The sequence below is a fragment of the Ruditapes philippinarum genome, unplaced genomic scaffold (assembly GCF_026571515.1).
Source record: "Ruditapes philippinarum isolate M1 unplaced genomic scaffold, ASM2657151v2 ctg2566_1_1_1_1, whole genome shotgun sequence".
In the NCBI taxonomy this organism is placed as follows: domain Eukaryota; kingdom Metazoa; phylum Mollusca; class Bivalvia; order Venerida; family Veneridae; genus Ruditapes; species Ruditapes philippinarum.
Genome location: NW_026856691.1, coordinates 7,014 through 34,284, shown reverse-complemented (window position 1 = coordinate 34,284; position 27,271 = coordinate 7,014). Strand labels below are relative to the sequence as shown.

The 27,271-nt window shown below is 31.4% G+C and overlaps 1 protein-coding gene across 5 annotated transcripts; it reads left to right on the top strand.

Moving 5' to 3' along the window:
- Positions 1–3,350: 3,350 nt before the first annotated feature.
- On the top strand, positions 3,351–27,271 carry LOC132747364 (protein phosphatase 1 regulatory subunit 12A-like). Of its 5 annotated transcripts, XM_060736715.1 has the most exons (15): positions 3,352–4,131; positions 7,903–7,992; positions 10,426–10,647; positions 10,943–11,071; positions 11,337–11,381; positions 12,545–12,634; positions 13,400–13,507; positions 13,735–13,854; positions 16,098–16,187; positions 16,920–17,039; positions 18,635–18,925; positions 22,777–22,869; positions 23,522–23,644; positions 24,775–24,876; positions 26,120–27,271. In XM_060736715.1, the coding sequence occupies exons 1-15, from the start codon at positions 4,087–4,089 to the stop codon at positions 26,252–26,254; spliced, it is 1,803 nt and encodes a 600-aa protein (XP_060592698.1). In that variant the 5' UTR covers positions 3,352–4,086; the 3' UTR covers positions 26,255–27,271. The 5 variants fall into 5 exon arrangements, with proteins under 5 accessions (XP_060592700.1, XP_060592698.1, XP_060592699.1 ...); XM_060736717.1 differs by lacking the exon at positions 16,920–17,039 and having other exon boundaries at positions 3,351–4,131; XM_060736716.1 differs by lacking the exon at positions 11,337–11,381 and having other exon boundaries at positions 3,359–4,131.

Sequence of the window (27,271 nt, the reverse complement as noted above, 5' to 3'; positions counted from 1 at the left end):
GCAAACAAAACAACCATGTTTGATTGTGATGCTGGAAAACCTAACGACTGTAGCGGTTGAACATTTTACAGAAGTACTGGATCTAAGTAATGAAACACCATACAAGTGTACTTTACATAAATCATGCTTAACAAATGTTCAAGATATTATTTTGCTACATGAATTTTAATAGTTTTTTTAATTAACATACGCAGACGTTATCAACGTTAACTTTATGCCATGGTTATTCATGAAGCCATAAAGATATTTTTCTGTCATGTTTCCTTTGAAATATCTTTTTATATAGATTGGAAATTCTATGTCAATCCCAAAATTCTTATATCTAACTGTTATTTTTAATATTTCATAAACAAAACAATAAATACTTAAAAACTAAATGGCATTTGTTTAAAACATAAATCATCGACGGTCACATTGACATACAGTCATTTTCATGGATAAAAAGAAAATTCAAGAAATTTCCAACTTGAAATCGTATAAATTCATTTCTTTTTGGCATAAGTACTGGTATCCCCTAGCTGAATACACTCAATAGTTCATACTACTTCCGGGTTAAAAATGTGCACATTCCTTTGAAATTCAAAATTTCTGATAAAATTCAACTTCTGACATATATTTAATGGGATCATCTCTGTCCCTAAGTATCTGTTTTTCAACATTTATTTCCTCAAGTACTGTCAGTTCGCGTATATGATGCACTAAAATGTATATGGCCCGAAATTAATTCAAAATCAATACTCAAAACAAAGTAGTATTCAGTATTATTTTATTGAGGACACCTCAATAAATTCTCAACTTTCCTGAGTTCACTCGACACTTACTTTATAACCTGAAAACCACTTAACTGAAAGGTGAGAACTGTCTTGACCGTTAGGCAATTATATGGGATTTACTCAATAAGTGTGAGTTGAAGTATCGATTCTGAATACGGGCCTAAGAGCAGCCCAAGGGTTATAATTTGACAATTAAATTATGCTTTTACAAGTTTTTGACATTAAAGTTTCTAAGTAAAATATCTTTTGAATACAAGTTACTTCCTTATATTAGAGAATAAAAATAATTAACTAAATAATCCATTCACCAGGCAAATTGCTACAGTCAAATATTTGTTTTGGTTGAGTTTCACATCACGCCAACACAATAAAGGACATATGGAGACTTTCCAGCTTTACTGGTGCATTATTTCAGGCATAAAATATACAGACACTTCTTCTCTTGATTATTTTCTATTATTTTTATATTCAATTTGCCGATAAAGGGCGTTAAACCTGTGTAATAATTCTGTACCACATCAGAAAAAAATCACAATTTCCGGCGTAACCGCGAAGCACAATTCAGAATTCAAGAATGGGACATTTTATATTTAACAGAAAATAGGGGGGGGGGGGGCTGGATAAAAGCCATATACGAAAACCTATTACCAGGAAAACGGTTGATTGTAAAATATCTGGCCTGATAGTGTAGTGGTTATGGTGGTTGATTTGCATGCGGAAGGTCATAAGTTCAAATCCCATAAGGGGGTAATACTTTTATTAGGCCTTTTGTATTTTATTATTTATTTTTACTTTCTATTTACGTGTTTTTAAAACAAGAATATCTATATATATATATATATATTGTCCATGTTTTTTTTTCACGAGAATGCTATAGCATATATAACAAATTGCAATTCAATTCAATTTTTTACAATTCAAACAACGCCTTCAGCCTCTTTGGTACTCTCAGTCGCGCTGGCGCTGGCGTGTTCGTCTCCAGTGCCAGTGCCAGTGCCAAGGGAGTACCTCAATTGGTGATCACCATGGAGAAATGTATGGCGAGGTTTTCACCAATTGGCTCAATCAAAAGCTAATCCCTAATCGTCCAGCACACACTGTCATAGTAATAGACAATGCACCTTAAAACAATATTTGCCATAGCAAGTTTCCAACGGAATTAAGTACAAAATGTGTGATGGCAGCGCCATAACATACACCTCAACCAAACAGCCCAGGACTCGCATTCTCGCAATAAATATATGATTCTCGTTGCAAGCCATTATGTTACGTGTGGCACAAAAGCTCAATTGAATACATGTGCATTGAAAAAATATATTATTTAGAAAATGGAAATGTTTGGATTTGAACCAGCACCTGTATAGTTGATAGACCAGCACGTTACCACTACACTACAATATATCACTGTAAGTAGAATCAGAAGTATGCAGTAGTATGGCCAATAAGTATTACAATACTATACACATGACTTACCTTTTCTGAAGTGCACTGATCCATTGTATGTTTACAACGGTTCCGAAACAAATAAACTTCAACAGTAGGTTTATGTCACTTGCCTACCGAAAATCGAAATATGCATTGTTGTACTTATAGGAGCCGGAAAAAACCCACGAAAATCTCGCTCAAAACGGTGGTCAAGCCATCATTCTTAAAAAGTAAACAATTTCTTGGAAAAAATCTTGATGAGGGTCTTCGCAGCCGTTTGCGGCTATTGATTTTTTTTCAGTTCGGTTAAATAAAAATATATTGGCCAGTTTTCTTGCCGCGTTGGAAATCCTGTCAGGTATCCGCCATTTATTACACAATTCTGCGTTACTTATTGCACGAATCGTGCGTTATTTTCACATTCCGGCGTTACTTGATATACACGGTGTTGTATGGTTAAGTTGTTATATTTGATAACCAACATTTTGGCGTGTTTAAGATATCAGCAATCGTTCAATAGACAAGTGATCCTCCCTGGTGTCAAATAGGATCTACACCTGATACAAACGGTGTCGCAACGTACATTGTCTTCAATAATAAATTGATCCAAGTTATGTACTGTTCAAAGATATAAATGCCGGAAGTTGTACATGAAATTAAATAAAGGAAAAGAAGGTGAAAAATTAAATAACCGAAAAGCATGTACATTTTTATCAAAGTTAGATCAGGTCGGTTAAGTTTAGCACATTTTTAAGCAACTGGTCCTAGTTTAAACAGTCACGTAAAACACATACTTTAGATAAATAATTCTAATCGCATACGAGTGTTATATGGCTAATAAATAAACAAAGGTACGTGATTGTACTTGAATATTATGTCCTGGATTGTAAACAACAAGTGTCTCTGTACCGCTAGATCGATAAAGTTAATCAATAAAAACAATTACAAAGACATAATTAAATCAGGAAAACTTCAAGGTTCCCGACAATTACCGTATTTGTTAACTAGTTTGGAGCGTTTTCTCACAACACTATCACACACATTATTGATGGGTTTCCTTAAACCTAAAATAGAAATTAATTTCCAACCATACCAACAATCTAAATTAAGAAATGGAAAAAAAAACTCTAATTACTGTGTTTTCAACTAACACATGAAACATTTACAATGCACTCAAACAAATGGTGATATATTTGTATGTTTATATGGAATACGGGTTTAGCCACGTATTTCTCAAGTTTCTATTCGATTAAGATAAGAGACATATAAATCATCAAGACAAGTTCGATGAAAGTGAAATTTCATACCTAAATTACTCACTGCATATATTTAACATTTTAAAATAATTCGTCAGTTTAACGTGTAGTTTTAAATCACGGAATTTACGGAGTGTTTTTAAATCGGAATTTATTTCGATATTGCTACAATACGAGTTTATAATGCGCTAAGGCGTGTGATCTTTTCATTCGGAAATGAATAGGTAACTATTTATTGAAAAGAGATCGGTTTAATAAGGGTAAAGTTTTACCTATAATTATGTATACAGTAAAGTGTAGTTTTAAGATTAAGTTCAACGGTTAAATAAAGGTAAGAACGTGGAATATTAGGTGGGTTGATTTTTAATATTTAACTTGCTTGGCAATCACATGAACAGACAAAAAAGTTGAACGGATTTTTAACGATATACGTACAAGTGTTAGAAAAAAATTATTAAAGAAGGGAATTGAGGAAAACGTGAAACAAACAAAGAATTCAAAATGTGAGACACATAAAACACTTTTCATTCAAGAAGTGTTCAAACACACTTTGTTGGTGCTAAAATAATGTGTGTATATGTGAAGTTAACGTGTTCATAAAAAAAGTTATCTGATAAAAAATCACTATCAATATGATGCTATCATATTTTGATACAGAAGAACAGACTCCGGACCAGGTAAAACATTCTCTATTAGATGTTGGGTTATACTGTTTAAAGATCCTGTAACACTATTGTTTATGGTTTTTTATATCAATAATTATTATGATGCTCAAATTAAGATTCATCAATTTTGTAAGTTCCAAAAAGCATTAAAAGATATAACCAAATTTAACATTTCATGTAAATGAGGAAGGTTATTTCTATAAAGTCAAAGTCAAATTTTTCAATAAGAAATGAATGCATATTATTTAATGATTACATAATATATGTACAAATATTTGCAGTACATCTTTTACGTATTCTTCGCTGTTTCAAAAATTGTTTTATTAGCATTATTATTTACATAATTATACATGTATATAATTTCACTAAAGTGAAACACAATCTCAAATACAACCTCAATTACAACATACAAGATATTTAAAGGCACATTACCTAAAATATCATAATTTCATAAAGAAAAAAAACGTACGCTGAAACGAAATTTTCTGTTTCCCTGCCATATTTATGTATTAGCAGAATATATACCCCAACTGAAATGGCATACGATAACATAAATGCTTGAAATTCATGTAGGTCAGTTGTTTTTTTACATTTTGAAGCTTAGTAACAAAGTTGGTAAAAAATAACTTTTTTAAAACGTTATGAAATTCTGTTCAAACTTGTTCACGTGTTAGACACACTAATACTCGTATAATCAAAAAATAAAACTAGTTCTTGTAATAAATAATACTTTTAGTTTTTAATATTTAGGTGCGGTGAAGGGCTGAGGTCTACACTCCAAGTGTCTGTGAAATTGTAGGTCATAAAAGTAACAAAATGTAAACAAAGCAGTATTTTTACTTCCATACTGTTACCAAATCACTAAAAGTGTATGCATTACCAATAGGTAACAAAAGCCAAATATTGTTCTGATAAGTAGCCAATGAGAAAAAAAAAACAAAGTCGTTAGGGAAGAAACAAAGATCTTTAAAGATCCTGTAACACATTTTTTATGGTTTATATAAAAAATATGATGCTCAAATTAAGCTTTAATCAATATTGTAAGTTCCAAAAAGGATATTACCGAATTTAATAATTCATGTAAATAAAGGGAGGTAATTAGAAATTTGTTTTCTATAAATTCTAAGTCAAATTTTCCAATAAGAAATTATGGAAGGGATTATCCGCCACTCTAATTAATATGAATACATTGTAATTAATATGAAAACTTCTTAATATTTTGAAGACATTCTTATTGATATGAAGACATTATTATTATTATGAAAACATTGTTATTAATATATTAACATTATATTAATACGTTGTAATCATTATGCAATATTATAAGATGTTGTACTTGCTGACGTAACTCGAGTTCTTATTGAAATATGCGAACATTCATTTTACACTTCAGTTCTAAGGCTATAAACATGCAAACTATAATTAGATATTTAATTTGCTGGCGTCAAATATTTTTCCTTTATTTGAATTTGCTTTCTAAAATTAATTTGACACATTTTATTCTGACAGTGTTTAAGTATTTATTTTACAAAAAACATGGTAATTTTAGTCGCATGCTGACATTGTGCATTATGTATTCGAAACAACAGTTTACATAGCACACTAAGAGTTTCGAAGTATAATTCAAAATTAATTAGGTTTTTGTGCTAGAATTGGCCCTTTTAATCAACGGGGAATAACTGGTAAAAATGTAAAAAATAATGTGAATATTTCCCCCTATATATAACGTATAGTAAAAGGCAGAATATCTCAAAATCCGCCGCAAACAGTATGCCACATGCATACCTTTTCTGAAAGATCTTCAAAAATGAGTTGCAAGGCAGGGTATCACGATGTTTGATCGGATCTTTTCCACGAGGGGATTTTTACGTTCGCACCGAAAGGGATCAGTTAGTATTAAACAGCGACCTCTGTCGTAAGAAAACGCAGGCGCACTACAAAGATTGGTTCCCCGCTTCGTTTTTTGATAACGTCAACATTGTTATGAAGACGATTTTGTTTTAATGAGTCAATGTTAAACAGCATTTTATACTGCGAATGATGTTTCGATTGTTTTGATTAAATGTTGAACATTTTATTACAAATGAGTTAACATATATATTCGGTAGCGTCCATACACTGAATGCCTAATGTTGATTTTAATGTGTGATTTTGAATTAAAATGTATTAAATATATTTTAAGGGAAATCATACCAATTTTCAGAATGAAACAAGAAAAACGTGTATAATAACAAAAATTAACGTATAACAAAGATATATATATTTCAAATACCTTTATAATTATAAAGATACGAAATACACTAAGTCTTGAAAATACCTAAAATCTAACATCAAATTCACTATCGCAAAAGTAAAAACGGAAATTGGAATGTTATAAAGCATAATAGATGAATTGGCGGATAATCCCTTCCATAAGAAATTAATGCATATAATTTAATGATTACATTTAATATGTACAAAATTTTTAGTACATATTTTACATATTCTTCGATGTTTGAAAATTGTTGTATTAGCATAATTACATTGTATATACATACATGTATATAATTTCACGTAAGAATTACAAAACATACAGCATCTTTACGTTTACTTGCAATCCAGTGACACGAATGATTTGTTTTGTAAGATTATAGTATCATGCTAATATTTAAATTTACAAAAAGAATTTATCAGTTTTGTTTGAATGAAAGGTGAATAAACCATTGTAATTTAGGATGGCAACGAGGTGTTCCTTACATTTTTATCACGTTCCTTCAGTTATGGACAGGGTCGGATAGTTTCTAAACACAATTTATTTATTTCTTCCACGTTAAAACTGAATAAAAGTCTGACCTTTGACCTCTACTGTATGTAATTTAGAAAAAAAATGTAATATAAAAAAATCTACCAAAATGAAAAAGCATTATTTATATATAACTTTATTAACTTTATATATTTTTTTTAAATTCTGAAGTTAGATTTATAAATGCCGTTTTAAATACCATAAGCCCTCTGCATGTGAAAATACAATATAAGATTTTCATTCTTTATCTATACTGGGCCGAGCATTTAACATTCATTTATCATATTTTAGTCGGCAGAATATTTGCAAAAGTTGTTGACCCTATTGATATAAGCTTTAAATTAAATACTGACAAGATTATAGCTAACACGAGACTTTATCTACTGGTATATATACGAACATACATGTATAATAACTTGTCATAAACATACCCCATACCCTCCCCGTGGTTGTCATAAACATACCCCATACCCTCCCCGTGGTTGTCATAAACATACCCCATACCCTACCCGTGGTTGTCATAAACATACCCCATACCCTCCCCGTGGTTGTCATAAACATACCCCATACCCTACCCGTGGTTGTCATAAACATACCCCATACCCTCCCCGTGGTTTAGTTATTTGTAAAATTTGCTTAAACTTATATAATCTTTGTATCGGTTATGTTACCTATATTTCCTACAATGCCTCCGAAGTAGTGCCTGGGTATACAACCTTTTTACCCACATGTAAATGTAAAATGTACACTGGACCTCGGTTTTTTCCAGATCATACGAAAAGACCGTTAGTACCGTAAGTGTTGGAACAGGGAACCTGCGGCCCTTGTATAATGAGACAAGTGGTCAATTCGTTTCGTAAGGCAGTTGTTGAGATCCATATATGCCTTCAGTTTATATATATATATAATTATATGCATACATTTTATTGTATTATCCGGATCTTATGTCATCAAAACAGAAAAAAACTTTTAACAAGTTTTCTTTATCTTACTGTTTCTAGGCTCGGTTATATGAGACATGTCTGAAAGGAAGCCGGGATGAAATCCGAAACTTTGTGAATACAAGGGATATTTCTACTCAATATTTAAAGGTAAGTTTATACATGAAATCGTACAAAAATACTTTTCGGTCGTGCCAAGAAAGAAACTGAGTCTATTCCCGTTCTTTCATAAGTCTTTCAGAAATTTGAGAATTGAGATACTTTTACCGTTTTAGCCTGGTATATCAGAATGTCTATTATTCCGTCATTTCTTAACCCTAAGCAGAATGCGCATGCGTGACATATCTCCTTTGTTGCTATGAAATTATCGTACTAAAAAAATGTTCTATATTCTTGATTTAAACTCGTCGAGCGGCTCGGGTTATATTTACAAACAGCCGTATATATATAGGGCCATATAACCTGTCAACAATCTTTATAACTAATATTATAAACGTCACGATTATCCAATGAAAAGTGACGTTACAAACGTGCACCATGTAACACGTGTTTAAATCTTAAACAGGGGGTCGAACGTTATTTATAGCAGTGCAATACTTTTAAAGCGAGGTGAAATCATGCAATACGGAATAATTGTAATTAGATTGTAATTTCTTAAAGAATAGCATTGTGCATGCTGCTCAGAACTTATAAATTGTGCATGATCGTCAAAATGGAATACTAAATGTTAAAGTATTGAGGAAGTTATTGAGGTATTTGTTGCTGCAACATGATATGCACATGCAAAAGAATACAGTATCAGTAGTTTTAAAACGAGATATTTGATCAGTTTAAGTCTTAACATGTTTATTTTTGATAACAAAACGATAAACAAGAGAAGTTTTCCATATCTATTCAAAAAATATACAATATTTCCAGTTTTACTATACGCTATATCAAGTATTGTGTTTGTATGTTGATCATATGTAAACCACAGTGTCAATAAAAACAACAGTGTCAATTAATGTTTTATACTAAGATATGGATAATTTAAATATTCTATTCTCACAAAGATTAGATATTGAAATTGAAATTCTTTCAAATAACCAATAGTAACGATAATTTTCGTTTTGTTTATTCAATTTATTTACTCCTATAGAATCCTTCAAAATGCTTCTGTTGACCTCTTATGCAAGCTAGTGCCTTTCTGTGTGTGTGAACGCTTATGGTCTTGCCTAAGTTGAGGTTAAAAAACATTTTGAACTTGTATGTTGCCTTTTATGTGAATAATGTGCGCTGTAGATATTCTACATGCCCCAATGATGTACAAACCGAGGGGGGATTATGCACCTATTAATAGGTCTGGTAGGGATACCAGGATTAGGATACCTTTATTTGAAATATTTGAAATTTCATATGAAATGTTATGTCTTTGTACAGAATTTACTTTTTCAGTAAGAAATAATGACACCTGTGTAGGATTTTAGATTTTCTTTCTGTTAAAAGTTTCTGATTATTCATGTTGATAGGTGCATAATGAGTGAGGAGGCACACTTAAACTAAAACCTTAATGAGTAAACGTTATTCTTCTTATTCAGAAAGTCACTGATTACCGCAGTTTAAAAGATATTTAGTAAAATAAACATAAAAGTAATAGATATGTTAAATTTGCTGTGTTTTTTAAAAAGTTGGTCAGTTGGTCACTGAAACAATAAAATAATAATAAACAATAAAGCTAATTGGGATATTTTTGAGCACACATAATACATATTACTTTATGTATTACATAGTTTATAAGTTTGCTTTGATAAAACTTGTATACAGTGCAACGTTTTGGAATGAAGATACAGTAGCAATGAACGTTGTTAAAAATTAAGTGATATGTATAAATATAGTTTTCTAAGATCTTAGAGTAAATGTTACTTTTTCCAACCCCTAATCATCACAGCAGATATATAATTATTAAAATTCAGTTCATATTGTAACATTTATATAGATGGTGTTTTTTGTTTGTCATTTAGAGATGTCCTTCAGAATGTTATAACTTAATCAAAATTACTTGCACAAATTATTGCGTCTTAGCAAATCACTGTTGACTGATAAATAATACATTATTCTAAACACTTCTGAGAGAAAATACGAAACTTCAGAAAATGATAATCAAAGCGTCTTATTTACTATGTTAAAGGCCCATTATGCTTCAGATATGATTTTATTTTTATTTCTCAAAATCTTTTAAATTTTAGTGTACTTTTATAATATGCTTAAAATTACTCATTGACCAATTACTTCAACAAACATTTTTGCTTCTTGGCAATAAATATAGTTATAGTGAATGGAAGTCAAAATACTACTTTGTTTACATTTTGCTATTTTGATAAATTATTTCAGATTAAATTGTATTGGTAATAAGCATCTAACATGTTCTAAACATTATAAAATTCATATTTGCGCTTTCTAAACAAGTAAAAATTTATGCTTCGGGGGCATAATGGCCCTTTAAAGAATCGACATTTCGTTTAAAAAATCTATTCTTGCAATTGTAAAAGGCTTCTTTCAAATTTCATTGCTGTCTAATATTACACGTGTAAAATTTGTTTTAAGGATGGCATGAATCCGATGCACGTGGTGGCGATAGCAGGTCGGAAAGATGCCGAGGTTATACTAGATATGATGTTACAGAACGGATTTAACGTGAACGATCAGACAAAGACAGGGGAAGATACGGTGTTACACCTTATTGTAGAGCATATAGACGTAAAACAAGCGTTCCCTTTAGTCCTCAAGATCCTAGAATACAATCCGGATCTTCAAATACGAAACCGGGTAAGAAAATATCTTTAAAAACGTCAAATTTATCGCCATCATTGTCTTCTTTTTTTGTCATTTATAAATGACAGTGTCAGTAGCATCGAGATCGTCATATCGTCGCTATCATCACCATTACCAGTCCATCAAATTCTTTTATCGCCGTCACTACCTTCTATTTCGTCATAATTTTCTATTTCGTCATAAAATACATCATCATTGGCACGTGGTCGTCATCGTCGTTATCATCACCTCGCTAACAATCTAGTCCCCTCTGCATAATATATGTAATGAATATCATTTATTTTTTCAGAAATTGAGAACACCGTATGACCTTGCACTGGCACATGAAGAATATGAACTGGCTGAAGTGCTGGATGGTCACATGACTGCAGCAGAAGCACGAGAATTTTACAAAAACAAAATAGCTGCCATTTACGGGGTAAAAGTTGTTTTATGCAATCATCGCGAGCTTTTGTTGTTGTTTTTTTGTTTATTGCGCATGCGTGAACTGATTTTTGTTTGAAAAAGAAATAAATTCTTTTTATTGTTTGAAGAATTGCTTTATATCATATATTTTATAATGGATCATTAAAATATTTAACATGTTTGATTCTATTTCTCCGTTTTATCTTACACTATTTATTCACATTTATTCACTTCCGTTCTTAAAATGCTTAACAGTTAAACTGATTTTAAATCCATAGAGAAAGAAAAGAGTTCTGTCCCCTAGAACGAAACGTTATTTTCAGGTAACAATTTGCACGAGTGGTCATGCTGCACGAGTGATTTGGCCAGCAGAGTTTTTTTTTAGGGATTTAGGTGTAGTGCTTTATTAATAGATTTCATTCAGTACATAAATTATACAAAACGAAGTAGAAAAATGTAAAAACAGAAACAAATTTCGTTTCTTTTTGTATTTTTTTAGTCTTCTTGAAAACAGAAAACATACATTGGTTGTTAGCTTTATTGATCTGTAAAATGAATGTGCCAAACATCTGCGTTACCATAATAATGATGATGATATTAATTGACATATATAAAGTCTAAATATACAACGTGTTACTTGTTTGATTGTTATTTTCTTTCATCGTGATGTATTCAATGAAACATTTTATTTATTCGGCTTTTTATTGCTTTCATAAACTTCAACTGCTAATAGTAGTCTAGAAAAACACCATTACAGTATATACATACTAGTTTTAACACCAATTTTAAATAAATTATGCGAACATAATAAAAATGAATGAATCAAGAGCTCGAATAAAGTCAGAAATTCCGTCACTTTTCGTATTTAATTTTTTAATGAGTGATCTGAATTGTGTCCTGATCATATAAGTGGAAACGGAAAAAGACGGAATTTACCGAATTTTCAAGAGCTAATGATAATGAACATTTAATGTATAATAATGTGAAAAGATCTGATGTCATATAGTAATAGGACTGAAGCCATAATAAATAAATTAATTAAAAACAATACTGTTTGTGATTTACAGACGCTTGTAAAATCTTATACATAAATTGCTTTGGTTCGGTTAATTTCTGTTTTGTCTATAATATTTTATCTTATAACAAGGAGATGTAAGTTTGTATGTAAATTTGAATGTAAATTTGTATGTATATTTGTATGCATATTTATAAGTATATTTGTATGTATATTTGTATGTAAATTTGTATATATATTTATATGTATATTTGCATGTAAATTTGTATGTAAGTTTGTATGTAAATTTGTATATATATTTATATGTTTATTTGTATGTATATTTGTATGAAAGTCTGTATGTAAATTTGTATGTTAGTTTGTATTTAAGTGTGTAGGTAAGTTGTTTGTAAATTTGTTTGTAAATTTGCATGTAAGTTTGTATGTAAGTTTTCATGTAAATTTGTATGTGAATTTGTATGTATATTGAAGGCGAAACTAGTAGATGCCGTGCTGAGAAGTAACGAAAATGATATACAGGACTTTCTAAAGCTTGGTGCTGACCCTAACTATGTTAATGAAGTAAGTTAAACATTATTCGTAAAACATACACTTTCGTTTTATTGTTTCATCCGTTGCCAATCGATATTTTTATAACTCACGTAAATGTTTTACTAGACGTCATATAGCCTGGTCAATATTTTTTTTTTGATTTTCCACAGCGGCGAGTAATTCATATAGACTTTAAGGAAACGTAATATTCTATATATTCTATGAAGATCTCAGGTCCCCCTCCGTGTATTATTTCAGGCACGAACGGGCACCTGAGTAGAACCACAGACGCTTGGGGGTCAGATCCTGCCCCCAACGTGATACGCCCCTGTAAACACTCTACCAGAACTATTTTTATTTTTAAACACGAATGGGACATCTATTACAACGATAAAAATGGTTTTCAAACATTTTTTACATAAAAGAAAAAAATACCGTATACCATCAAGTCTAAAATACTTTATTGAACCTTGATGGTATACGGTATTTTTTTCATATATGTAAAAAATGTTTGAAAACCATTTTTATCGTTGAAATAGATGTCCAATTCGTGTTTAAATATAAAAATAGTTTTGGTAGAGTGTTTACAGGGGCGTATCACGTTGGGGGGCAGGATCTGACCCCCAAGCGTCTATGAGTAGAACCACCGACGTTCCGTTATACGTTATACAATTATCGTAAAATACTTTGTAACTTTGATAACACTATTGTGATACATTAAGAATAGTAATAAACCGATTTCAACAATCATAAAAATTCCTATACATTTTTGTGAATTGATTTTTTTTATTTCAGCATAAAAATGGTGCAATACATTACGCAATTACCCACTGTACGTTACCTACAAGAAAAACGTTACAATTACTTATAGACGGTAATGCTGACGTCAATTTACAAGATGACGTAAGTAAAATATGACAACATAATATACAAATACCGTAGATATTTTTGTTCATTACTGATGATGGGTTAATATGTGAGGACTGTTTTGGTCTGAAAGTGGCATTATTTTTTAAGTTTGAATTGACATATCTATCCCGATTTTAGTAATAACTGTCACAAAATTCATACTTGATCGATGTATTAAATAAGAACCGATTTGATATAAATAATATTATATATTTACACAGGAAGGAGACACCGCCCTGAATCTAGTGATTAAGATGTCTAAATTAAGGGATACGGGAGATATGTATAAATGCGCCGAGCTGCTGGTTCAGAACGGAGCACTCTCAACATTCAAGGATTTAGTAAGTGCCAAACTAAAATGTTTTCTTTTTTTCTTGTTAGGCTTATAATCTAACATACATTATTGTAACTACTGGAATCAGAAATAACTTTAAACCTATTGAGTTTTTTTTAATAAACTTGACAAGCGTAAATTTTTTTAATGTACATTATCAATTTTGGAGACATTTAGATGAGCATTTAAACAAAGCCAACAATATATAGTCTGACCAGACAGCCCGGGTATGCAAGCTTGTCCTGGCTAAACTTGTGGCCAGAGTTCAGTTCCGGTTGAAGCTGCTGCTTCTTTTGTTGACAAGAAAATTGTAATTTATATACTGTCCTATTTCACTTCTCAGTAGGTATTATTAAAATTGTAATACACTTTAGTTGACTATGAAGTATTCAAATGTCACAGGGTAAAAAATTGTGCAGTCTGGCAGTGACTCGAACCCGGGACCCTCGGAATACCGTCCCGCGGCTCTACCGACTTAACTATCTGGCCGCTTTCACATCATTTCCCCTAAATAGTGAACAGTTCTGAGCCATGGCATACCCCATTGCTATATTGAAATCCGTCCTCGAATTTCACAGAGTTACAGAGCAATGGAAATTAAACTCTGAGCTATATGCTGTCACGGCTGAAAATGTGCAGCCTGACCGGGTCTTTAGGAATACCGTTTCGCGGTTCTACCGACTGAGCTATCCGGCCGCTTATACATTTAGATATTGTTGATATCAAAAAGTATAGAATAGCTATGTCACGTTTAAGAATGTCTTCTCATCGTCTAGAAATAGAGGTGGGTAGATGGAGAAAACCCTACAGTGTACCTTTAAATGATAGAGTCTGTGTTGCATGTAATCAGTTAGAGGACGAGTTCCATTTTGTCATTATATGTCCTATTTATCAGGAACTCCGAACAAGATTTTTAAAGAAATATTACTGGAGGTTTCCTAGCATGTTTAAATTTGTTCAGTTGGTTACAAGCGATAATGTACATGATATTAGAAATTTAGCTATGTTTATATACCATGCCTTCCATATTAGACAACAGTTACAAACAATTCTCGTGTAAAGGTACAAAAATGTTTAATTTAAAGTTCTATATATATGTTTTATGCGAATCGAATATCTAGCCCCATGCAAACTTACATAGAAGTTAATTGACACATTGTATTGTACTTCTATGTGTGTAATGTACGAATATTAGCTGTCATGTAATTGTATATAGATGTATTATTGACGTCGGTGGTTCTACTCAGGTACCCGTTCGTGCCTGAAATAATGCACGGAAGGGCACCTGAGGTCTTCCTCCACCATAAAGCTGGAACGTCGCGATATGACCTATACTGTGTCGCTGTGACGTAAAACCCAAAACAAACAAACAAAAATGTATTATTGATACATTGCAATTCTTTGTGTATTTTATGTATAATAGGTTAAGTAACACGATGATTATAAAGGCTATAAATTTGTAAGTTTCAAATCATACACTGGTCTTACGTGTATCAAGTTTGAAGCAGTATATGTGTTCAAAGTATAGTTTAGAAGTAACATTTGTTTTGTTTTGTTTGTATAATTTCGATATTTTGTGCCATATTTCTATTGCAATAAATCAAAACCATATAGCTTAGATTAGTAAATGTAATACAAAGACCAGTGTATGGAAGAGAATTAAAAGTATACTATGTAATAGATGCTGACAATGTCTCTCCCGTGATTGCAAGCCTAATACATACACGAAGTACTTCTTATTATTGTATATTTGAATGTAGAATCTCTCAAAAAGTAAATAACTTGTAAATTAAATATATAATCAATGGTAACCATTATAATAATGAAAGAAAAAGAAATACTTGCAGTCACGTACGTCATCTTGCTATGTAATTATATAATAGTTATTTACTTATGCATACATGTTATTGTATATATTATGAATGCTTGTACATGACTCTTTTGAGAGTTAATTTGCAAAATAAAGATTCTTCTTCTTCGTCTTCTACATCTTCTCCCCTCAATAGTGATCAGTTCTGAGTCGTGACTCAAAACACCAAGAAATTTTGTAAATATATTTTAATTTTAACTCCAAATTTAAAGCTTTCTCAAAGTATTTTTGTAAATAATAAAATATAAATCATAATAATTATGATCTTATGAAAACATTCGTTTTTCAAATTAATCAATTCAAATATTTGAGTTGTGAATATAGTTTTTTTATTAATAAAATGTATTGTATTATACAACATTATGCTATTATTTCTTCAGGACGGCAATGATGCTCTCAGCTTAGCCAGAAAACGTCAATACGATGATGTTGTGAAACTCCTCACAGAACGCAGAACGCAACATATACAGGTAAACATAATGTTGTTGTCAAACATCACGTGCATTTCTCATGAATTCACGTATATCTTGTCATTTTTGAATGGCTAGAGTTGTGCTGTTTATATCAGGTATCGGGTCTCGAGGTAATGTTAACACTTTCTTAGCTCAGGTATTTGAGTGGTCAGAAACCGGCATGCAAACACTGACCAATAGAAATTCTGATTCTTGAGATATAGCTTAAGGAAATGTTTTATAACCTCGAGGCCGGTATGAAAGTTCTAAATATGTATATTTTATTATATACAATTTGTATTATATCATTATGTAGTCTTATACTATAGTCTATACCATATAACTACAACGGGGACTTAAAAAAACATGTAAATGAAACCATCATGACACGAAAAGAAACGCACTATTTGTTCATTATTGTGCGATAAAATTGTTAAGTATTTTTCATAAATTATAATTTCGTATAAATATTCGTATACATATGTTATATTAAATGTAGTTATTTCAACAGCTGCATTTAAACACGTATAAACGAGCTCGATAGAGAAACACACCCAGGAAACATGGCCATACATCGAGTATGTCTCGAGCATATGACCTGTAGGTTGATAGGCATGCGACCTTACCGCTAGATTACATTTCTCCTCTCTGAAATGTCTACGGTGAATTCATTTTATAAAAGCTAGGACCGGCGCAAAATAGCTTGAAACTTTAAATTGTAAATATGATAAGTTTGCTTAATTATAAAAGCTACCTCCGGTTGACGAATCCGAGGCTGATCACCCTCCACCTTTACCTCGGACTGAGCTAGAGAACCTTCCTCCACTTCCGGAATTACCAAACGACCAACAGGAAATAGAAACTGCGGAGGTAACAGACCACTAAATATTGCATGTACTTCCTCTCTGCATGCATATAGTATCTTCCGGCAGTGGATTTCTTATTCTACGTGGCTTTGTTTCTTTTATATTTTTGTACACAGCTGCACTATCCATGTAGTTCCTGACATTTTCAACATCTATCTTAACTGTCATTCGGAAAGTATTTTAATATTTTACATATTTCGTTTCCATTTATTCACGTAATGTAAAAGAACAGTGTCTGCAACTAACTTGAATGGTACAACTCATTTTGAATCACGAATAAAGCATGTAATATTCTTTAAAAAGATTCTCTACTTGCTTTGGAAACATTCATTCTGCATAACCTTTTCTGAACTTTTGCTTCTTCTTACATATTATATATTATGGATATGGCAATATGATATGCATGTATGTAAATTTTTAACTTTTATTTGGTTTTCCCTGACCAGTAGCACAGTCTGTATAGACAATAGTGTCATGCAAGGCTTTGATGAATATTTTTCCTGCATGCTTGCAAATTATTATTATTTATACAGTCAAAATATATTTATATATATAGTAATAGTATACAGTTATACGATATAATCATTCATACGGCCATACTTGTTGTAACTATTTATACCACGAAACAGTGAATTATTTATACTGCTATAATATAGCCAAACAGTCAATTAAACATTCGGTCATAATACGGCCAAACAATGAATTATTTATACGGTAATAATACTGCCAAACAGCAAACTATTCATACAGTCATAATACGGCCAAACAGCGAATTAATTATACTGTCATGATACGGCAAAATAGCGAATTATTCTTACGGTCATTATACGGCCAAACAGCGAATTATTCTTACGGTCATAATGCAGCCAAACAGCGAATTATTTATACGGTCATAATACGGCCAAACAGCGAATTTTTCATACGGTCATCATACGGCCAAACAATGAATTATTTATACTGTCATGATACGGCCAAACAATGAATTATCTATACTGTCATAATACGGCCAAACAATGGATTATTTATACTGTCATAACACGGCCAAACAGCGAATTATTCATACGGTCATAATACGGTTAAACAGTCAGTTATACATTCGGTCATAATTCGACCAAACAGTGAATTATTTATGAGGGCATATGACACATATACTGCTTTAACAGTTACGCTTGTTGTATACCTTACGTCAATCAGTGAAAGATTCTTAGAATAGTAAACATGTTTAACCATGATCACATAGACGTTTGTTATCTTACAAGGTGTTGAAAAATGACCGAAATGTATCTGTTTTTCACAAATTTCTAATAGATGTTGTTATTTGAATTTAAAATTTGTGCCTATTGTATGTTTGATTTAGCAGAAAGTCTAAACGTTTATAGCAAAACGAAAGAATTTGTTGGCATTTTGATAAATTGGCACTTATATTTGTTATTGCACTTACTTTTTTATTCACAGGAACAGAAAATTTAGGTGTTTGTGAACACTTCCATCACTTTTATTTTGCTTTTATCATTTGGAATGCTAGCCTTCAGCAATAACACAGATACATCAATTTTGTTATTTTCGTTTTATAAAGTATAAGTATAAAATGATTTGTAGCCAAGAAGACAACACCGGGAACCTGCACCACCTGGTCAGAGTAGTGGACTAAATTTGGCACAGAACACAGGTCAAAATACTATACCACACCCAGTCCCGGCCCCGGGACAGAACATCGGCCCAAGCATGGGATTGAACACCGGACCAACACCTAAGCCAAAGGCCATACAACCATCCCAGCTTCCTCCTCCACCAAAATTTATACCTCGTCCAACAGATATAGATGATATATCTGAAGAAGAGGAAGATGAAGACGATACTAGTCCTGTACCGCCACCCACGATGCCACAGGTTCAAGCATTTAGCCAATCTCAGTGTTTTTGTGCCGGAATTCATTCACCAAACATAGTCCTTTTGCATGATAACACGAGCCTAACCCTCGCATGAAATTTGACTTTTTTTCTAATTATCCAGATTTACAGCTTAACATGTGGAATGTTGAAATAACATCTTAACATTTTTTTCAGCTTATGTATAAAAATCAAACGGGTGCATGCTTGTGGGTATTTTTTATTGTTTAAATTCAATGGTGCCTAATAATTACATTACAAGTATTTATTTACCATGACGGTTAAAAGTAGTCCTAGCCGTAGATTCTAATATAACGTCTCATTAGCTCCACAAAACTCACGTGATGATGGTCTTATCACATGACTGTGTCAAGATGGCGGATCGTTGAACAATTGTTTTATCTGTAAGAAACAGCGACAGTATAACTTGAGCTCCGGTGTCAAGTCTGTCGATATGATTGAAAATGTTCGTTTTTGTGTAAAATCGAAATTATTAATTGCTTGAATGATTGTTCTTTCGGAAGCGACCATTGTTTTGGAAATAAACGGTGCGATATTCATTTTTTTTTAATCTTTATGTTTCCGAAATATTTTATATTTTAGTTCACATGTAACAACTTACAGTCTTGAAACATTAGCAATATCGTGTTTTCTTTTAAAAAAAATCAAAATTGAAAAATTTCATATCGTCCAAAATCTTGACGAAAATGTTGTGATGGCAGAGATCTAATCCTGTTACGGGAGATTACTGCGTGGGAGATTACTTTCTTTTCTGCTTGCGTTATGTATTTTCCACTTTATATTTCTCTCCTTTTTGTAATTATTAGTTAAAGGCACATTATACCTCGAAAACGAATAATTGTTTCATTCTTTAGAAAGTGCAAACATGAGTATTATAATGTTTAACAGCATGTAAGATGATTTTCGCCCAGAAAATAAAATTATTTGTCATAAAAGTAGCAAAATGTACCAAAGAAGCATTTTGACTTCTATACAAAATACTTAATCACTAAAATAGAAGTAATTTGCAAAAGATAACGGAGCAAAAACAAATTGGTTCAGGTATTTGGCTAATATGTATTTTAAGGAAACAGGACATAAATAATAAAAAAAAAATTTAGAAATAGAAATAAAAGCATTCTGAAGCATAATGGGCCTTAAAAGACGGATCGAAATTTCATTTTTTTTTCAGTTTCTAACTTGCCAGATATCTAATGAATAGAGATTTAACTGAGATATGAATTGGTCAGTACTCGGAAAACATAAGAAAAGAAAGAAAAAAACAATGTTTAACTATTGGTCACCTTATTTTATTTTGTCCTTACTTTGTGGTGATTTCTCTAACAGACTACTTTTTGTTTTCTTTTTATTTAAGATTTGATTGGATAAGACAAAGCAGCATAATTGTACCAATGAGTTAATTAGCCTGAAGATAAAGTTATTTATTTTAGGCAGGGTATTATAATGATCGGGTGACGTCATGATATAGCTTATCATTTCATTTTATCTTACTAACACAAAAGTTAGAATATTAAGATTTTCCTTGTGCTTACATTTCCTTCCAAGATAAAATATCTGCTATTTTACTATGAATTTCTGTCAATTCCATTAAACAAAACTATGTAACATAAATATATCAATGTAGATGCACTTTGATTGATTTAATTATAATATTTTATTTCATTGACCATAAGTTTAGTACACATTATTTCTCAGGATTTGAATAAGAATACAGTAAACTCTTTGAAAAACGCATTCATTACTTGTACAATATTTTAAAATAATATTAATTACACGTTTCCTTTGAAGCATATTATGAACGATTTCCTCACCCCACGTGACGGTGTTTGGCAATCAAGCACCCCCGTGCCTTCAGAACCCGGCTTAGTCGAACACAACCCACAGGAATGGGTAATAAAAGAAAAAAAAATATCGAGATATACAGCTTACCGAGTGATATCACTGAATGAAAATAAATCTAATAATTACAATAGTGTTTTTTATTTCACCATACACGTGTAAATTGTAGTTATCACGTGACCCATAATGCACTGATGGTGTTATAATACACTGTAAATATGCAATAGTTCAGATAATGTACACAGTACACACTACTAATAGAATGACACTATTTTTAGACTTCTTGTTTCTAGTGTCAACTTTGCTTCGCTTTGGGAGACAGTGTTGAGTTAACCTTTTACCATTATCACAAATTGCATGCCTCACTTTTTATCCTTGTATATATAGATGTAGCTTTTTAATACCTCACACTTGTAACAACAATTTTCATTGGTCAATTGTGAATTTTACATTATACATGTTTTTTTTAGCTCACCTGTCACTTTGTGACAGGGTGAGCTTTTGTGATCGCTTTTCGTCCGGCGTCCGTCCGTCCGTCCGTAAACTTTTACTTTAAATGACGTCTCCTCATAAACCACTAAGCCAATTTTATCCAAACTTCACAGCAATGTTCCTTTGGTGGTCACCTTTGAAAATTGTTCAAAAAATTTAATTCCATGCAGAACTCTGGTTTCCATGGCAACCAAAAGAAAAAACTTTAAATATCTTCTTCTAAGAAACCCAAAGAGCTAGAGCTTAGATATTTGGCATGAAACATCTTCTAGTGGGTGTCTATCAAGTTTGTTCAAATAAAAGCCCTGGGGTCAAAATTGGCCCCGCCCCAGGTGGTCATTGATTTTTCCTATATGCATATAGTAAAAACTTAAAAATCTTCTTTTAAAGAACCCAAAGTGCTTGAGCTAAGATATTTAGCATGAAACATGTTCTAATGGATGTCTACCAAGTTTGTTCAAATAAGAGCCCTAGGGTCAAAATTGGCCCAGCCCCGGGGGACAATGATTTTCCTAAAATGTGTATAGCAAAAACTTAAAAATCTTCTTCGAAAAAAAAACCGAATAGCTAGAGTTTAGATATTAAGCATGAAACATCTTCTAGTAAGTGTCTACAAAGATTGTTCAAATAAAAGCCCTGGGGTCAAAACTGGCCCTGCCCCAGGGGTGTCATTGTTTTTAAATATATATGTAAAGAAAAAACTTAAAAAATCTTCTTTTAAAAAACCCAACAAGCTAGACCTTAGATGTTTAGCATGAAACATCTTCTAATGGGTGTCTACCAAGTTTGTTCGAATAAAAGCCCTGGGGTTTAAACTGGCCCCACTCTGGGGGGCCTATATACAGGAGAGCGACTTCAGGGCCATCATGGCCCTCTTGTTTATAAAAAAGATCAGCTTTGAAATGTTATTAATTCGAAATAACTTTTTAAAAGACATTCGAATGTTTATTCTATTGTTTGTTATACAACCCAATTGTTTACAAGTTGTATACATACTCGTATATTAGATTTTATCTGTTTATACTTTTAAACTAATGTATTTTTACTTTATAACTTATACGGTATATAACATTAAAAAATATTATGCAGGTATTAACAATTGTATCTTAAATACTCAAATTTCCGACAGGAATATATTCATAGCAATTTTTAGAATGTTCTTTTCATAAAAATCAGCATTTAATAGTTATTAAATAAAATACTATTTTACATCTAAACATTTATTGAATTTATGTGTTTACTTTTTAGCCTTAATTGTTTGTTGTTATTTAAACGAAACGGAAAAAGGTATGAAGTTCTTTTTTATATTAATTAGCTAAAACTAAAAATTATTCCTATTCAATCACTTAATAGGTTGTTTTGTTTTGTTGTTTTTTTGTTGTTTTTTGTGGATTGTCAGAAATGTTTCGACATAAAATTATCATACAATAATAAATGAATAAATAAATGATAAGAAAACAAACAGACTTAAAATAGTTTTATCTGTTAATTATATTTTAGGACACACTCGTCAAAGCAATCCGGGAGGGTACATTGGACGAAGTAAACGAGGCTTTGTTTGGACTGAGGGCAGATCCAAATATACCAGGCGACGTAAGAACTTTAAGTTTAAACAAGTTAATTTTCGTGAGTGTCTTGTTTTCGTGAATGTCTAATTTTCGTGAAGCTCACGCTTTTGTTATGTGAAAGAATCATCGTTATGGTAGATATAATTTGATGATGGTGATATGCTTATGATTTTAGCAGATATTTACATGTAGTAAATTTAGATGCTGTAAGAATGTACGTTTACCTAACTCATGCGTTACCTCAATATAAAAAAATCTTCCATATTACACGAGCAGACATTTCATACAAATGAAATGCACTTTTAATTCTTAAAATTGTAAATTAACTATCGCGGAATTAAATGACTTAACATTAGATAAGTTTTAATGCACAAGTTCCTAATCTTTTATTGTTTATTTTTACAACATACTTAATCAGAGTAACACTGGAGTGAGGCAAAATCTGCACGTTACACACAAAACAGCATCATGAATAATACTAGTATATTATACGGATAGGATCCCTTTTTATATTTCATTACTTTGTTCTTTCTCATAATTGAACTGAATGAAATCATCTCGAAACAACTGAATGCCTCGGCACAATAAAAAAAACTCATAAATTTTATTAATACAAAAAGTAATCGCCTCTGTCTGTCTATGTTCATTTTTTTCGGATTTTTCCATGAAATTTATAGGACGGGCTATATCCCATTCACCACGTTCTTATCCGTGGTGAAATGGAAGACGAGGAAGAACGACTCGGAATGTTGAGAAGTCTTATAGAAGCCGGGGCTGACATTAATCAGAAAACAGTAAACGTATGTATATTTGATTTTTAAGTGACAGTATGTTTACCTTTTTCACTGTCAATCTGAGATAAATTAGTTGATTATTTCTAACTTATTTAATGGCGATTGAAAAAAAATGGTACCAACAAATGTTTTGGATATTATATAAAAACTGCCTAAAATATACTGAACACCCACCATTTTCTCTTGGATGGACAAAATATCACTTTGAAATACTGAACATTTTTATAACGTCGACTTTCATTGGACAACCATAAAGTTCATATGGTATGTTATTTATGATAACATTTTATCTTGCTCTAGAAAACCTTGTTAATAATCCATATGTCTTATTAGATCAGACATGTGCTACCATTTTGTAATGTCGAGCATTAAAAACTATATTGAATTCAGTTTTTTAACGATATTCTAAATTTTAATTTATAAAAAAGAAAAACAAAAACGATAGATTATCATTAAGAAGAGTTTTCTAGGTCATAGCATTTAGAATATGTGTATATATATGGTAAAGAAATTAATATAGTTTAGAACCGTAAAATAAGGAGAGCTTGTTTTTAGTTATACAATGCCAAGTCATAATTTTTACACAACCACTGTTGTTATAGAACATTAATATTCGGGTCTTCATACAGTTTAGCACAATACAAATTGTAATCTCTGAACTATTTTGTTTATGATTAAATTTTTCAGCCGTTTTCTATGGGATAGGCACAGTAGTTTGAATTTTAACTTTGTTCAAATATGACATACTTGCCAAGATCTTTTACTTGCCAAAGTTATGATTAAGAACAAACTCAGATGAAATTTCATTTCTTTTTCTATTTATGAACATTAAGTGAGTAGTCATTAAAATATGTGATAGTTTTTAAGTTGTAATGTGAAAATGTATAGTATTTTAATAGTCTCTAGCAAATCAAATATTTGATTGGTTTCATATATGTATGCCATTTGTTTTATCCTGTATTCTTCTATATTGATTGATATATACATGTATGTTATTGAGACTTAAATAAATAAATAAATAAATACGATTGTTATTAGCTTATAAATTTGTCATAAAGAACAATTATATAAAGTGCTTTCATATAATTATTATTCCTGAATGTTATTATACGAACCTATTTGGTCTATTTATTCAGAGCGAGAGCACAGCTTTGCATGTAACAGCAACAAAAAACCAACACGAAGAGGCCCAGGTCCTGCTAGATACACATAAATGTGATTATAATGCTAAAAATAAGGTTAGTAATTGCATAATTACATAATGATACGGTAGAATATGTTATTGTATGTTCTTAATGTGTAACCTTCTTTAAATAAAGATATTAGTATTATTATTATAGAACTACGAACTCACGAATGAATTTTCACATGGATGTGGCTTGTATTAAAAAATAATGATTTTACTTTTCAATCTCTACAATTTGACTCAGTAAAAATCGTGAATCTAGGGAGTAGTAAATAAACTATTCGGAATACCTCACCGTGTACACACAATCACGTCCTTACCCGAAGTTTGACGGAAAGGCCCGAAAACTTTTTGGTTCCAACTTGGTTAAGTTAAAAATATATTCAAATCATGTAGGAATCATGGCTTTAATTCAATGTCTGATTATGTTGTTCATTCCGACTAAAACTCGCTTTACTGACTTCAAACAACTTTCATGAATTTCAGCCACTATATTTACATTTCATGTATTTCAGCCACTATATTTACATTTCATGTATTTCAGCCACTATATTTATATTTCATGTATTTCAGCCACCATATTGACATTTCATGTATTTCAGCCACCATATTCACAAATGTCATGTATTTCAGCCACCATATTTACATTTCATATATTTCAGCCACAATATTTACAATTCATGTATTTCAGCCATTATATTTACATTAGCCACCATATATACATTTCATGTACTAGTATTTCAGCCACAATATTTACATTTCATGTATTTCAGCCATCACATTTACATTTTGTGTATTTCAGCCACCATATTTATATTTTGTGTATTTCAGCCACCATATTTATAGTTTGTGTATTTCAGCCACCACATTTATATTTTGTGTATTTCAGCCACCATATTTATATTTTGTGTATTTCAGCCACCACATTTATATTTTGTGTATTTCAGCCACCACATTTATATTTTGTGTATTTCAGCCACCACATTTATATTTTGTGTATTTCAGCCACCACATTTATATTTTGTGTATTTCAGCCACCACATTTATATTTTGTGTATTTCAGCCACCATATTTATATTTTGTGTATTTCAGCCACCATATTTATATTTTGTGTATTTCAGCCACCACATTTATATTTTGTGTATTTCAGCCACCACATTTATATTTTGTGTATTTCAGCCACCACATTTATATTTTGTGTATTTCAGCCACCATATTTATATTTTGTGTATTTCAGCCACCATATTTATATTTTGTGTATTTCAGCCACCACATTTATATTTTGTGTATTTCAGCATGACAAGACAGCGTACGATGTAGCGGAGGAAGAGGAGTGTCAGGAAGTAATGGACGTCATAGAAAACCACAGACGTAATGTCCGCCAAAGAATGCAGAAGGCGGCCAAAGCATCAACTTGTACAATACTTTAATAACTGCATTTCAATAAACGATGTTCATAAGAAAAATACGGCATTTATCGACAGTCTAGTGGATAGTAGTTTTACACGTTCACCTTCAATGTGACCAGAATACAAATCGTTGTTGTCAACTTGACATTATTTTGCAAAGAACTATTTTGACACTTGAAATTCGAAATTGGCCTAATTAAAATGAATTTTGATGAGTGATATTCTTTAAACAAGTCAAAGGTCAAATATTTCTATACAAGAGGTAAAGTTTGCTTAAGTAAGTCATATTTTTTGATGTGCTTAAATAAGTCATATTATTTAATATGCGGAAATAAGTCATATTATTTAATATGCTTAAATAAGTCATATTATTTGATATGCGGAAGTAAGTCATATTATTTGATATGCGGAAGTAATTAAGTCATATTATTAAATATGCTTCAGTAAGCCATGTTAAGGATTATACTTAAATTATTCAAAATATTGGATATGCTTTAGTAAGTCATAATATTGGATATGCTTTAGTAAGTCATAATATTAGCTATGCTTTAGTAAGTCATAATATTGAATCTATGCTAAAGGAAGTTATATCATTGAATATGCTTAGTAAAACAAGACGTTGTTTGAAACTTGTTTTTTAGCAAATTATGTAAGAAATGGCTGGTCCGTTACTGAATTTATTTTATTTTTCTCTGCTTACTAATAATATACATGCACTACTATTTGTATCATAAATGAAAGAGGTGAGATGGAAGGATGGGAGACAGAGCGACAGTACAAGTGTCGGTTACGTTATGCTGACCCATAGGATCAAACGGTGCCGTGTCATTTTATTGAATGTTTACATATGTGAAACACTTTCAAACGATATTAAACCATAAATTTTACAATTAAAAAGAAAAACTTTTTGTTGTTAAGTGCCCTTCCTGTTTGGTGTCGGATGGTTGTATTTATCGAATTGAACCGTTTTCCTGCTATTTTCATTAATATAGACATGTATATACATCTTTATAACGTAATAAATTGGTTAACAAATCA